The sequence below is a fragment of the Mastomys coucha genome, unplaced genomic scaffold, assembly GCF_008632895.1.
Source record: "Mastomys coucha isolate ucsf_1 unplaced genomic scaffold, UCSF_Mcou_1 pScaffold15, whole genome shotgun sequence".
NCBI classification, from domain to species: Eukaryota; Metazoa; Chordata; class Mammalia; order Rodentia; family Muridae; genus Mastomys; species Mastomys coucha.
Window position 1 is genome coordinate 4,522,708 of NW_022196897.1, and position 16,237 is coordinate 4,538,944.

Consider the following 16,237-nt stretch of genomic DNA (forward strand, 5'->3'; position numbering starts at 1 on the left):
AAAGGGCCAATAAATATCTTCAACAAAATTATAGAAGAAAACTTCCCTAACCTAAAGAAAGAGATGCCGGTGAACATAGAACCCCAAATCAAGTGGACCAGAAAAGAATTTCTTCCTACCACATAATAGTCAAAGCACCAAATGCACAAAACAAAGAAAGAATACTAAAAGCAGTAAGGGAAAAAGGTCAAGTAACATATAAAGGCAGGCCTATCAGAATTACACCAGACTTCTCACCAGAGACTATGAAAGCTAGAAGATCCTGGGCAGATGTCATACAGACCCTAAGAGAACAAATATGCCAGCCCAGACTACTATACCAGGCAAAACTCTCAATCACCATAGATGGAGAAACCATAGTATTCCAAGACAAAACCAAATTCACAGAATATATTTCCAAAAATCCAGCCCTTCAAAGAGTAATAAGTGGAAAACTCCAACACAAGAAGGGGAACTACATCCCTGGAAAAGCAGACATCTATTGAACTGAGTACAGGGTCCCCAATGAAGGAGTTAGAGAAAGGACCTATGGTGCTGAGGGATTTGCAGCCCCTTAGGACGAACAACAATATGAACTAACTAGTACCCTCAGAGCTCCCAGGGTCTCAACCACCGACCAAGGACTTCACATGGTGGGTCTGATTGTTCTGGCAGCACGTGTGTAGTAGAGGGTTGCAAATTCAATCATCAATAGGAGGAGAGGACCTTGGCCCTGTGAAGGTTCTGTGCCCCAGTGTAGGGGAATGCCAGGGCCAATAAGTGGGAGAGGGTGGGATGTCGGGCATGGGGAGGGGGAGGCAACAGGGGTTTGTTTTTGGTTGTTTTTGTTTGTTTCTTTGTTTGTTTTCTGGAGGCGAAATTGGGAAAGGAGTAATTTACATGTAAATAAAGAAAATATCTAATAAAAAAATCTATTCTGAATTTTATTTTATAATATTGTATGTGAAGGTTTATTTTTATGTTTATTCTTGATTGTGTCTCTTTAGATTAATATTAAAATGAGCAAGTATTTCTTGAAGTGATTCTTCTCTTAGGCAGATATAAACATTGGAGATCAAAAGCCAGTGTAAGATTAACAATTTGTCATGGCTATTTCACAGAGCAAATAAACCCAATGTGAATAATTGAAAATGTGGAAGGTATGTAAACAAAAACTTGTAAAAGTCAGTTCAAAGCTCAAGTCCCATAGAATAAGTGCTTCTCACTATGTACCTGCTGAAGTGGGTTGGTGTTGAGACCTCACAAAGAAAGGACATTTGTAGGTTGTCAATATACCATCTTATCTACAAATATGTAGACTCTATATTCTTGATATGACCCTAGAATTACAAAGGTTCTCTCAAGCTGAGACATTTAAATCATGTATTAATTTAGCTTCTTTTCAATTTTTTCTAAGAAAAGGGATTGTATTTTAGGAAAAATTTGAGATTGGAAATGTAGCTCAGGGGTAGAGTGCTTGTTTACTTCACTTATGAAATGGTGACTTTGATCTCCATTACTACCAACAGCAGCAGCAGTAGCAACAGCAACAACAACAACAACAACAACAACAACAACAGCAACAACAACAAACAATCCACAAATAAATGTAATGAAAAGAAATTTACCTATAAAAGTGCTTGCCAGTCAGGCTAGTGTTAGAATGAGACAATAGGGGCTGGATGACGGCTCAGTGGTTGAGAGCACTGTCTGCTCTTTCAGAGGTCCTAAGTTCAATTCCTGGCAACAACATGGGAGTAACCATCTACAATGTAATATGGTTCCCTCTTCTGCTGTGCAGATGTACATGTAGATAGAGTAATCATTCTAATTAATAAGATTAAAGTAGAAAAATTGAAGATTTTATTTTCTTTACCTCTGTGTTAACTTTTATTACCATGTCACTTTGAAGTAATAGTTAATCTGTATACAGTTAAAAGTACATATATCATGGATTGCTGATAAGCCATTCTGCTGGATACTAGCAAATTATATAAGAATTTTTACCTTATTTAGAAAAAGTGTAGTCAGTCAGACACTGTGTCCTTATCTTAATGTATCTATAAAGTATGACTGTAATTGAATCATAGTTGTTTTGGCTATGATTTTAACTGACAATCTTTCTTAATAAATTTCCTGTTTTTCTTATTATAGGTTTCATATACACTGGAGAAGTTGTACATCGAATGCTCACAGCCACACAGTATATAGCTCCTTTAATGGCAAATTTTGATCCCAGTGTATCCAGAAATTCAACTGTCAGATACTTTGACAATGGTATGTATTTCCCTGTTTGTGTTGAATACATAGAAAACAAACAACAAACAAACCCCAGCAACAACCACAATAAACCCCTGCACCAAATTCTTAACAACCTTTTTGGGAGCTTTTCTATACACCCAGTTTGTAAATATACCACATGTGTTTAATGCTGCCCTGCATTCTTAACATTGTTAAATGTTAGGTTGTTAAAAGTGACATAAGGTGCCAGGCAGTGGTGGTGCACACCTTTGATCCCAGCACTTGGGAGGCAGAAGTAGGAGGATTTCTGAGTCCAAGGCCAGCCTGGTCTACAGAGTTAAGTTCCGGGACAGTCAGGGATATACAGAGAAACCCTGTCTAAAAAAACAAACAAACAAACAAACAAAAAAGTGACATAAAGTAGTCACATAGCTTTTCACTCATTCACTCATTCTTTCACTCAGAAATGATTGTTTACATCACAATAGAATACATGAGTAGCTATAGACAGGACTTCCCATAAAACATGTGTGTTTGTGATGCTATTTGTAATAAATCCTTCCTATGATAAATGTCTATCTAAGTGTAAATTCAATACTAATGACCTTCAGGTGGAGGTAAATGGCACCCTCTTTTGAAAATAAATTTCTACAGGTTAATTTCTGCAATTTATGCATCAATATGCTGAACTCATCATTCCAAACTATGTCAAAGGCATTTAAATTTTACTTAAGAAGATAAAGTACCATTGACATTAAAATATGAAATTGGTCAGGTTAAGGTATACCAGGCTTACTGACAGCAATATAATCCCTATATTTCTTTGGAGAACATATAGTGTCTTAGTCACTGTTTTCTTTTTTTGAAGAGACACCATGACCAGGGCAACTCTTATAAGAGAGATCATTTAATTGGGGCTGACTCTTGGTTTCAAGGTGAAACCCATTATCATTATGGCAGTAAGCATGGTGACAGACATCTCAGGCATGATTGTAGACACGTTGATGAGAGCTACATCCTGATACATGGGCAGAGAGAATGACACTGAGGTGGGCATGGGCTTTTGAAATCTCAAAGCCCATCCCCAGTGACACAGTCCTTCCATAAGACCAAATTTCCTAATCCTTCTAAATCTTTCAAATAGTACCACTTTATGGTGACTAAGCATTCAAATATATGATAGCTTTTGGGGGTCATTCTTACTTAAACCATTACATTCTGTTCTCTAGCTCCCATAGGCTTTTGGCCATACAATAGTGCAATCATGCATTTAGTCCAACTTTAGAAGTCCCAAGATTGCTGACAAGTTCAAAGTCCAAAGTATCTTCTGAGACTCAGGTCAAGTTCTCTTTGATGTGCTTGGAAATTGAGCCCCCGTTTAATTATATCTGTATCAGCTTCTGTTGTTGATGGTGTCCATCATTGCTTAAGCTTTTCTTTAATTTCTCTTTCCTTTACTTATTTTGTCTCCTTGAGTACAACACATAGTTCCATTAGACTTCTTGTCATTCCTTATCTTCTCAACCTCTATATTTTATATTTCTCTTTCTCTATCTTGTTCCTTTCCTTGCAGTTCTAAATAAGAATGATTGCCAATAACTACATGACATAGTTAATATTAGGCTGACTTGAAATCTTCTCAACCAATGCCATTAATCCACAACTCTTCAGTTTAGCCTCAGTCAGGATTTGGGGGACAAGGACAGAAAGCAGACACTTTCTTTGCCAAATGCCATGAGAACAATTGGATACTGACTAATATTCTTCCCCTCTGAAACCTCTTAAGCTGTCTCCTACCACATAGATTATCCAAATCACATTTAGAACTGTCTTCCGGGCTCCCACAAGGATGTCCCATTAAGCCCCACTTTAAGCATCTAACAACCTTTGTAGTCCAATGTCCCAGTTTTTTCCATATTCCCCCAACAAAAAGTATGTTCAGGCCTGTCACAGCAATAGCCTGCTCCCTGTTACCAACTTCTTCCTTAGTCATTGTTCTGTTGTTTTTAAGAGAAATCCATGACCACTATGACTCTTAAAAAGTAAAGATTATTTAGTTTCAGTGGCTTAGTACATTATCATCATGGTGGGAAACGGGGTAGCTAACATGGTACTAGAGAGGTAGTTGAGGGCTACATCCTGATCTGCAAGCAGAAGGGAAGACACTGAACTTGGCTTAGGCTTTTGGAACCTCAAAGCTTACCCCCCATGACACAATTCCTTCAACAAAGCTACTGTCTGAAACTTTAAAATACTGGCATTCTCGGGTTGTTAAACATTCAAATTTATAAGCCTATAGAGGCCATTCTTACTCAAATCACAACAGAAACTATTAAGAAAAAAACTGTAATATATTATTAAATATCACTAAGATTCAAATAAGAGACTTTAGGGGATACAGGCTATCTTTAAGAGTATTTTTCCCTAACTCCATTGGGAAAAAAAATCTCTAAACTTTCATTTGCAAGTGGTTATCAACTGGGGATAACTTCCAAATTAGGGATGGTGGTGTGTGTCCACTTCTTTCAATTTTAGGACCTTATCTAGTATAGACATATGCAGGCTCTGCATGCCGTGAGGGACATTGGTTCAGTAGCATGGAATATTAAGAACCAGGCTTTTATATTATTGGTATTATAGAGGGACCCATGGATCCAGCCACATTTGTAGCCTTGTTAGCCATCAATAGGAGGAAAGGCTCTTGGTCCTGTGAAGGCTCAATGAATGCCCCAGTGTAGGAAAATTCCAGGGCAGAGAGGCAGGAGTGGGTGGATGTGTGAGCGAACAACCTCATAGAAGCAGAATGAAGGGTGATAGGACAGGAGACTCCCAGTTGGGGGGTGGGAAATGTGATAACATTTGAAATATAAATAAAGAAAATATCCTATAAGAAGTCATAATGTATATGTAGTATTCTTTCCTCTCATAGGCTGTCATGTTGCCTATTTCTCTCTTACAATTATTGTTATAAATTAACATATACTACTTCAAGTGGCCTCTAAGTTCTTGACATAGAAATAACTGTGTACTAAGAAATCGGCCAAACAATATATAATTCCCATGATATGATACAGAAAGATGAGTTACTGCTGTGTTTCTTATTAATACATGAAGCAGCTTGAAATACTGCACAGCTTTTAATGTCATTGCAACTTACTAAGGTAGCCTTTATATTGACTGGGTGGCATCACTGACATCTTCTATAGATAGGATAAGAACAAGGAGGATGAGCTACAGGTCACAGAGTTCTTCTACAATAAAACCACAGTATTTAAAGCACCAGTTTTTAAGGCAAGTTTTAAATGTTATAGATAGCCCAAAGGATAACTGCAATTTATGTAAGTCAGGAATGTTAATGTGCAAAATGGGAGATCTACAAAAATAGTATCTTTCATTAAAAAAATAATTTGATAGTTCATAAATAGCAAGTCAGATAGTACAGTTCTTACCAGTGATCTGTAACCTGATCAAGCGTAGAATCAGAAGAAAGGGGAGCTAATTGATCAGTAGCATCAGTTTATTCTAGTTATACTTGTATATTAAATATCAAAAGTTTAATTCATTAATAAAAGATCAGGTGATTTAATTATGATTCAGGAACCTGAACACCAATCATATCTGGCTCTTCCATGAACTCCTGTGGATGGCTACAAGTTGGTTTAGATTTTTCAAAATTACTCTAATAAGAGTTCTTAAATATTTCTATCTTCCTTTTAGCCAATGGACCAAAGATAGGGCAGAAATATTGCTAATGGGACAAAGAAAATATGGACCTGTTCAGAAGTGGTTTTGGGGGGCAATTCCAATATTCATTGTCAGTATATCAGCAGTCCAGCCCAAAACATCAAACCCAGAAGAGTAGCAGCAGTTCGGTCTAATTGGCAAATACCAAGCACAAATCAGTAGCAGCAGCTCAGTCCAGAAGAAACCATAAGGCTTTGCCTAATTGGCACAAGTCCACAGAAATGGCAGCCAGAATACCACAAGAAGGTTTTTGGTGTGTTTTTCTCTGTGAAGCCATGACAAGCAAAGATCAGTAAAGACCAGTGAAGACTTGCAAGGCGAACCAATACAAGAGTGTCATTCTCTGTCTGTTGAATTCTACTTATACTCTTTCCAAGAGTCACATGTCTGCTTCAGCAAAACTTCCTCTCATAAGACAGCTTCCAGATAAACATCATTGACGTAACTGAGTCTCCAAGGAAACCAGAAATTTCTACTTCAGCTACCCATGCTTAAATATCTTCAAAGAATGAGGTCAGGAGGGTCATGATGGATGGTAGAGCTCTCAGCTCTCTGAACAATAGACTAGGTTCTTTAGCAGCTGATGATTTTCTTTTACTCCACCAATATTCAGTGCAATGAGCAGAAAGCAAATTATACAAGATACCTCTGCTCACCTGTCTACCATTACTGTTCAACCTGTGCATTATTCAGTAAAATTTGAAACTTGAAACCTTGATCCTCCAGTAAACAAAATTAATAGAAATATTTAGCAAATTTTAAAACTCAAGGAAAACATTTATACTAAAAAGTATTTACATTAGTATTATATATAAAAAAACAAAAAAAACAAAAATAAGCCACTCTACAAAGTAAAGGCTTTTCCACGCTGTGCTGTTTTTCACCTATCATTAACAGTATGTTAGAAGTATCTTCACCCTGGAGAGATGGTTCAGCCACTAAAAACTAGGCTCACAACCAAAAATATAAGAAATATCCCCACCAAAATTTGCACTGAAATACTTATTTATATCCACCTCTCCTTTTCACAAAGGATGTGAAGCCATTGTATTTTCTTGTATCAAGTTAGAAAGCCCTCTAAGGTAACAAGTGTCACTCCCACATTGTAGGAGAGGAAGCAGCTGCTTATGAGGCAGTTAATGGTCTACCTTTACATGTACCACACACTGTGGCAGGCATTACTTGCACATGTAAAATTATTAAACATGTAAAGGTTTTAGCTATCAGTATGTTTTAATATTTTCCAGATTTAAAGTATGATATCATAGACACTATGATATCTGTAACAAAGAGAGCTATTACCTCTACCCCTGATAGGGTGGAGTATTATTGCTTATGGCTAAAAGTTCCAGGATCAAGTTCTATGATGTTTTGGTGTTATTTTTAAAATTGTATCTCAGTAGAAACATATCCTTTACCATCCTATAAAAGTTAATAAATAGTTAATCAAAATGTTTAAAGTAACAAGACTATTTAAAAATTCCATCTAGCTCTAGACTCATTACTAATGCCATTAATTCTACCACAAAGAAATGATTTTTAAAAATCAGAAAACAGGTAAATTTTGTCAATATGTACATCTAGTTCTTTTCGGTTCCAGGCTTTCATATATATGAGACTCCCTTTGGGGTTCACAACAAAAGCTCGTCTTCCACAGGCCTCCATCTTCTATACTAACATGGCAGAGGCCTGTCAGGGTAGTGAAGGCTAGCAAAGAACTTCGATTCTCATATTGCTGCCCATGTTTTACCTTGTCACCCAGCTGAGTCCCTAAACAACCATCTACATGACCCTGAACCTGCACTCTCTGTCACATGGATTTTGCTTTGTTCTGTTTGGTTTCTTGGAATTGATTTCTTTAAAAGAATACTCTAATTTAAGTCCCTCTTTTTTCCCTCATTCTTATAGCCAAGTGTCATCCCTTGAGGCCTTTATTGGCTGCTCCCTTGCCATTTTATCCTCTTCCTGCTCACTATCCTACTCAAGGATGTCTGGCTAGTCTTCTTTATCAAACCAATGTCTACTGACTGCATGACTGTCTTCATCACATTGTAGCCCTTGAAGCTATGCCTGTAGGCTCTGCCGATCAGATTAGGAGCCGTGGGAACCACCAACATTGTGGATAAGGTGGGAGGAATAAGGGAAGCATTATCCAGGAAGCAAGCTGAGCCACCTGTGGAGGGTGGGCAGGACACACAGAGTTATAAGGCTCTGTATGAGAAGTAGCATCCTCTGAACTTCAGCATCCCCCGGGAATTTGCTAGATATACTGACTATTGCTCTACCTGGTGACCTAAGCCTATATAATCCTAGCTACTGGGGAAGACAAGATTATAACCTGCCAAAAGTATAAAATGAGTTCAATGCTAGCCACCCTAAGAAACATAATGAGACCTTCTCTCAAAATAAGAAGTAAAAAGAGGCAAATTTTGAAAACCAAACAACTGAACAAATTGCTTAAAGTCACTGGCATGGAGTTAAAAAAGGTGAAGCTGGCCAGAAAGTACGAGGACTGTAGGGTCAGATTTATAGGTTCACAGCTCTGCTTTGAAGTTGAATGGGCAGGTGCTCTGGGACTCATGAAACTACCTCTTTGTGTTCCCCTCCTCTCATAAGGATTTGCCTGTAACTCTAAACTTTCATGTGCCTTGCAATCTCTAGAGTGCCTTTGAAATAAAAATATAATTTTGAGATCTCACTTCAGAAAATCAATTCTGTGGGCTAGATAATAATCCATATTTAAAAATAAGCTCCAAGTGGTATTGATATGGGCTATTGAAGAATCATTCTGACAGTTCTGATATAAAGAGTCTTGTGTAGTGTGCTAGATACTGGGTGAGAGCATACATGCACATATGTGTGTATTAAATATGTTATAAAATATAATCATATATATCTATACACAACAGATATAACCAAACATAAAATCCAACATTTAGAGCTAAAGAAAGGTCAGAGTTGTTCATGGTCTATTTTAAGAAAGCATGATGTCCACAAACTCAAAACATGAATTCTCATTGGTGACCTGAGTATTTATTACTGTTTCAAATAGATGTTTTGCCTCCACGATTTCATAGTAAATATGAAAAGATTGAGGCACCAGAGTAAGATGTACACCAGAGCAGCTTCAGCCTGTGTCATCCTCCAGGGCTTGGGCAGTCAGACCAGGACTCCATACGCTGCTCCTGAGACTCCTGAAAGCAAAGCCACAAAGATGGAAATACAAGCATCAAGGAGAAGCAGTCTCATTATTTGTTAAAGAGACCTTTTCAATAGAAGAGTAAAATTACATCTTCCTAGTGGCATTGTTATGTAAACCTAGCTTTTGTGAAGGGTTCTTTCTCAGCATTGGTCAAAAGTATTTGAAATCTATCCAATCCACCATGCTGATTAGAAAATGGCTCATGGAAATCTAAGGAGATAGTATCCATTAACATTCATAAAATTGCTAAGGCAAAATTCTACCATGTTAAGCAGGATCCATATTAACCTCAGTATGGGCTTAGGTTTTGTTTTGTTTTTTTAATTTGTGTGTGTGTGTGTGTGTGTGTGTGTGTGTGTGTGTGGTTCTCTCTATATCTCTCTATCTATCTCTATCCCTCTTTTAGCTTGTTAGATATCACTTCAATAAAAGGATTCAGTTAAGTATCAGCAAAACTGAAACAATTTTAAAAGTATACATCTACCCTCTGATAGGATATATCAGAGCATGAGGAGAGGGATATCATAGAAATTCTTATTTTGAATCTATAGTGAAATTTGCAAAAGTACAGATTGTTAGATGCATCTTGAGATAAAAGGCTTGTAACTGTCCCCAGAGTCAATGTAATGAATATCAGTGACAATGTATGAAATTGTTTTTGAGCGAAGGAGACTAGGGAGATGTAATAGGTGAAGGCAATACACAATCCCTAACAAAATCATTTATATATAAAGGGCACTCTAACATCAAGAAAGCCCAAGGATTGAGTGTTAGCAATATACAGTCTTTTATATCAGTCTAGTTTTGTTTTCTTATAATTAAAAAGAAAGTTGGGTGCTGTAATGAGATCTCAAAATATAGGAGGGGGAAAATAGAATGTAGAAAAAGTCAACAGAATGTCTCAAAAGGAGGGGTCTGGGATGCCATTTGAGGCTTAAAATATTCTCAGTAGAAAGTTAAAGAAATCTCTAAGGCTCCAAAGAAAGGGAGAGGTCTTCTCAGTAGGATTCTCTCTTTTCAAGTGTGCAGAAGGAGTAAAGGGTGCCCTGGCTGCTCTTTCCTGATCACAGACTTCCTTGTGTAGGTCCCAGTGCTACAGAGCTTAGAAGGTGGGTTAAAACTCAGCACCTGTGTGCTCCAAACTCCTTTCCCTCCATAGCCAGCTGAAGTCCTCTGAGGGAAAACGTTCCTTGGGGTAGCTATGCATCCTCAGGCTGTTTTTCTCTATAGGCAGATCTAGCAGATAGAAGGTTTTCCCCAAGTGGTCAGCTTCAGAATTGGATGGCTTGGCTGCCCCACCTCTAACAACCAGAATGTTCACCAGATTCAGGTATTCTTTCTTTCCTTTTGAGACAGGGTTTCTTTTTATAGCCCTGGCTGTCTGAAACTCACTCTATAGGCCAGGCTGGCCTCAAACTCATGTACATCCTCCTGTGTCTCCCTCCTGAGTGCTGGGATTAAAGCAGTGTACCACCACTGTTCAGCAAGCTTGGAGTTTTGTCAAATACTTAAAGTACACCCAATCTTTAAGTGTGCGTGTGTGAATGTGTGTGTGTGTGTGTGTGTGTGTGAGTATGTATGTATGTATTATGTATTATGTATGTATGTATGTATGTATGCAAGATGGTATTTGGAAACAGAGTTCCAATTATCCATTTAAAATTGAAGTAGCACAGTATCCTGATATGACAGATGGGTACATGTACATATGGCTGCCCATCCAGAACTGAGGCATCTATTTTTCTCCTGTGTTTCTTCTTTCTTCTGTTGGGTTACAGGCACAGCTCTTGTTGTCCAGTGGGACCATGTCCATCTGCAGGATAATTACCACCTGGGAAGCTTCACATTCCAGGCCACACTCCTCATGGATGGACGCATCATCTTTGGATACAAAGAAGTAAGTGACAAGCTGACGATAGATACCTCTTCCCATTGACCATGCCTATAACCTTTCATTCGACTATTGAAATATTATTGGCATGAACTTCTGATCATTTTCTTCCTTATTGGTTTCTTTTGCTGAATTAAGTAACCTTTTTTTGTAATGAGCACATGGGTTAAGATGGGGTTGCTTCTTTTGTATTCTGATATTATTAGCTTATGAGCTTTAAAATTATGAAATTATTGTGAGTATAATAAGAAATATCTAAGAAAGAATTATTATTTCTATGGATTTTTTATTCTTAGATAGGTATTTAAAATCTTGGGTTTGGTGGAGGTTTGGTGTGCTGGTTTCTTACTTTACTCTGGTCCCCAAATATTAGTTAACATGGAAAGGGTTGATTTTAATATTGAGTTTCAGGAAAGTAATGCCTATAATTCTCTGGCTAATATTCACTAAAATCTAGTAGGAAAAGTTAGTAGAACCTTACTGAAAGGAGAACAGGAGAAATTAAATCATATCTTGTTTCATATTAACAAACTGACAAAGAAAGAAAATTTTAAAAATTGTAGCCTTAAGCTTTGTAGAATGTTTAGAATAGAATAACAGTGCATAGGATTTCAAACTTTGTTGACAGTCTAAGGGAGACTTACTAGATGAAGAATATAGTACAAAAAGTAACAAAAACTATGCATGTAACTTTTAAGGCAATAGTACTTAAAAGAGTAATTCTGACATATAAATTATTAGTGGGCATGTTTACCATATAGTTAATGGGTGATTTTAATACTTTATATTCTGACATCATAAGCATTATGACAAGACACATAATTTACTGAAATTATTGAATATTTTATAGATTATAAGGAATAGCTAAGAAAGAATTTTTTAAAAGATTTTTTTATCTATATCTTCTTTGAAGTTCAAGGACTTTTTTTTTAAGAATTGCTGATTTTCAAATGGTTGTGGTAATGAAGAAATGATTCACAGGGACCATCTTTTCTGAAATCTATCTATGCTATGAAGTGGGCACTATAAAACTTCACCCAAATGCAACAATTTTTAAAAAGTTAAGAATTGTCAGTTATTTTCATTATTTGGACAAGATTTTCCACTCAGAACTTGATTTGCTTGGGACCCTCTCCAGTTGGAGAAAGATAGCAGATCTGCCTGGCTCTGCACTGCTTTGTCCAGGGCTAGGTTTAGGTGTCATTGTCCAGTGTACTCTTAGGACACCTTCCCTTGAAGCTAGGAAGAGTTCTAGGGATAGTCCTTACAATAGAATAGCCTCATTCATTCCCAGAGTTTATTGTGTCCTAAGGGACTTGCTGGAATGTCAGCGTAACATCTAGAAATGCTTTTTGATAGTTTTAATTATCACTGTTGGTTTAAACTGTTTCTGGAAAGATCAGGGTCAGTAAGTCTGATGTCTTCCCCCATACCTACCATCAACATTGTCAAAACAGAGACTTGTCTCTTATTATGGCCTCATTCTCTAGCTATTATGATCACAATTGCCATGTTTATTTACACTGTCCTTAAGGACTGTCTCACACTGCAGAGTCCAAGCCAATTCTTTTGTTCTTTCTTTATTCTCAGTTGGTATTTCAGAATGTTTTTCATCTTTGTGCATTTTAATCAAGGAAAAATGTCCCATTGTGGTTTTCCTTAGTTCACATGGGGACTTTGAAGCTGACAAACAGTTCAGTGTTGCCTGACTGTCCAGACTATGTCAATACCTCTGTACTCTGTCCTGTGACTTACCAGAGGTCTCTATCTATTATTATTTGCTTTTCTATCCTTTTTTCAGAAAGTAGTTTCTCTCTTTTTGTTTCATATCACTTTCATATATTTCTGTGTGTAAAATATACTTCCAAAATTGATGTAGTTGACTGCTAGAATAGTTGGCTTGTTTAGCATAACCAAAGTTCTAAGTCCCATCCTCAGAAACCTACACATAAAAATCTTTCTGAATTTCCTTTTTTCATAATTTTTTTCAAAATAAGAATCCCTTTGCAGAGCTAGGGGTGGCTTAATTGGTAAACTTCTTACTATGCAAGCATGAGAATATGAATTTTATTCCCCAGAACTCGCGTTAGAAACAAACATGGCATGGTTGTATATACTTGTAACTCTAAGACTGGGGACATGGAGACATGAATTCCTAGAGCTCACTGACCAGCCTAGTCTAGTTGCCAAGCTCTCACATAGTGAGAACCCAACTCTAGAAAATGAAGAAGGTTGTCTCCTAAGAATGACATCTGAGCATGATCTTTGTCCATCACGCACACTTGCATATGAGTGTCCCTTCACACACAATGTCCCTCTGAATTTGGAGTAGCAAACTTTCACTTCCAAAGGAAAACATTTTATGATCACATGACAGCAACAAATAGTGTTCTTCACAGCTTGTCATCCTTTACAAAGTTCTTTCACATGTATTCTTCGGGCGTCCACTCTTTCCTGCATGCTCATCTCTTTGCTGTAGCTTCAAAGCATCAACACAGAGGTGAGCAATCAAGGCAGCGGGTTGATGAAACTGTATAATACATGGTGATTCTACACCAAAGCAAACTGAATGAAAACTTAAATGATGCACTTAGACATAGGATGAAATAAAGGATAAGTTAGCATTAAATCACTTTATTTGGTGTACCTAGCCTCTTGATCTTTTTATTTCCCAAGGGGGCTATGCATACCAACTTATAAACCAAGTTATTTGTGTTTGCAAGAAATTTTTGTAGATATTAGCAATTTAGTCACTCTTTATATGAGGTTCTACCCAATTGTCCAAATCCAAGCATAATCAGAAGATGTATTCCAGTTAGTCTGTAAAGCCATCATTGAAACAATAGACAATGTAAAGAAGAAAATCCTGTGTATCTTTCCAGAATCAAGAGTGGAAACTTTAAAAAGAGAAGTAAGCACCAAGAGCTCTGCCCAGTGTTGTTCTTTACAAGCTGAGGACAGCTTTGCTTGATTTTACTATGTTTGCAGTAAGGAGGAAGAAAACATATCTTCCTCATGTAAAGCCACCAATAAAGAACGTGGTTATATTGCAAGTTAAAACTTAGACTGCATGTCACACAATAAATTGTATTTCCATTGCCCTCATGATTAAATGTGTTATTTACATTTCTCTTAGTTACCATTGCTAACCCATGCCAACCTCTCAAATGGCCTTCCCATTCTGTTAAGCTTACAAATACTCATTTTTCCAACAGCATTCATTTTCTCATGGTACTGAGTAGATAAGGAATTATCAAAAATTAACCAAATCCATTTCAACTTCCCAGAGTAATTTTGCTTCTTTTGAGATTGCATTAGGGAATTGCTGCCTCTCCCTAAACTACAAATGGATACAGCTCTCAGGTTTTTCAGCAGTGTCAAGCTGTTCTCTGCAGCTGTACAGAATTAGCAGCCTAAATTCCCTCAGATAGTTTTTTCTTTTGAGGCTTTAGGTCTGTGTTATTAAAACCAAAGGTTTGAAATCCTTTTTTGAATAAGAACCAAGTTCTTATTGTCACCTGATTGCTTATTGAGCTAACATCAAAATAGTTTACTTAGGGCAAAATCAAATTAGGGAAAATGATTTTTGTTAAAAAAATTTCCCCCTAATTCTTGACCATGTTCCCCTTTTCCCCTCTCCTCTCCCACCCAGGGGAAGCCCTGAGGGCCAGTAGAATGAATGGAAGTATGCAACCTTGGGAAGTGGGAGGTGAGGGGGCCCTCTAGAATGTACCAGAGACCTGGGAAGTGAGACACTCTGAGAACACAAAGGGAGGGATCTTAGATGAAATGCCCAACAGTGTGGAGAGTACACCTTGAGTAGAAAGACAGGGCATCAAGTGCAGGGATGGGGTTGCCATCCCACAGTCAAAAACTGACCCAGAATTGTTCCTGTCTAAAAGAACCACAAGGACAAAAATGGAGAGGAGACTGAGGGAAAGGACATCCAGTGACCCACCCAACTTGGGTTCCATCTCAAGGGGAAGCTCTAAGTCCTGACACTATTACTGATGCTATGGTGTGCTTACAGACAGGGCCTAGCATGGCTGTCCTCTTAGAGTCCCAAGAGGAAGCTGACTGGGATGGATGCAGATACTTACACACACCAATGAAGTCTATTGATAATCTCAGAAGGAAATGACTTCCTCTGAACAGTGTATTATCTCCAGTGCATCCTTGAGCCTGCTGTCTCAGCACGTGATGCTGGCTCTTCTGCCACACCACTTTAGAAGGCGCTCCTCTCATCTGCTTCATCTCTCTTCACTAGAACATGGGCTAGAAAAGAAATTAGAAAATTATGTGATTATTTATTATCAATTATAGACTTTATCATTTCTACTTGGTAAATTCATTTATGGGATGCTGATGACCACTGAGTTACTGTAATGCAAATAAAAAAACACACACATGGACATGGACGTCACAGATAACATGGACATGGATGTCACAGATAATAAGGTACCCACACAGTCTAGGAACAAGCCCATCACACCAATTTCCTTCAACAGGAAGCCTTAGAGGAGGTTCAATAAGGAGAAACATGACTATTTATTAAATGAAATTACTTTCAATCTCTTCTAACACTGAAGAATTTAAAACTGATATTCCTCAGTGTGGCATTGACTACTTCTTTGGTAGGAAACACAGTTAGTTAATAAGTCTAAAAACAGGCTCTGCCATATGGGTACCTGAAATGCTCGTGGGAGGCAACAGGTACCCACTTCCTTGTCTTCTTTCACATGAAGTGAGATCACTTATTCGCCAGTTCAAGAGTAAGTATCCTTTAATTTGGAGGTTACACTGGTTGGTTGTGAATTTTATGTTGCATGAAGAATATGTATGAAGTTTATTGCCAACAAATAAATATTAGAACATTACTAATTAAAATAATCACATGTGTTTTTCTTAAGGCAACTGAAACCCTGGGAATCACTAGGCATAGATTTCAATATTGCAAAATAGAGAAAAATCTGTGCATCATATTTTCTTGTCATAATTTCTTCTTTCTTATCACCTGAAGTCCACAATAACTTGTATAGAAATAGTCTCAAGACCCACTTTTATTAAATAAAGTGATTATATTTATCAGCTTCACTTGTTTATTTATTTTCTGTTTTTTCAATAGAATATGACTATGGCATGGATCATTCCTCCTTTGTTTGTTTTTTTCTTTTTTTGGG

The 16,237-nt window shown here is 37.4% G+C and overlaps 1 protein-coding gene across 2 annotated transcripts in view; it reads left to right on the forward strand.

Annotated features, from left to right (window-relative positions):
• Plxdc2 (plexin domain containing 2) overlaps positions 1-16,237 on the forward strand; it is a 390,910-nt gene that overhangs the window by 280,266 nt on the left and 94,407 nt on the right. For both annotated transcript variants that reach the window (XM_031369076.1, XM_031369075.1), the window contains exons 5-6: positions 2,134-2,256; positions 10,945-11,063. In XM_031369076.1, the coding sequence (XP_031224936.1) occupies positions 2,134-2,256; positions 10,945-11,063 (242 nt within the window). The remainder of the gene's footprint in view (positions 1-2,133; positions 2,257-10,944; positions 11,064-16,237) is intronic.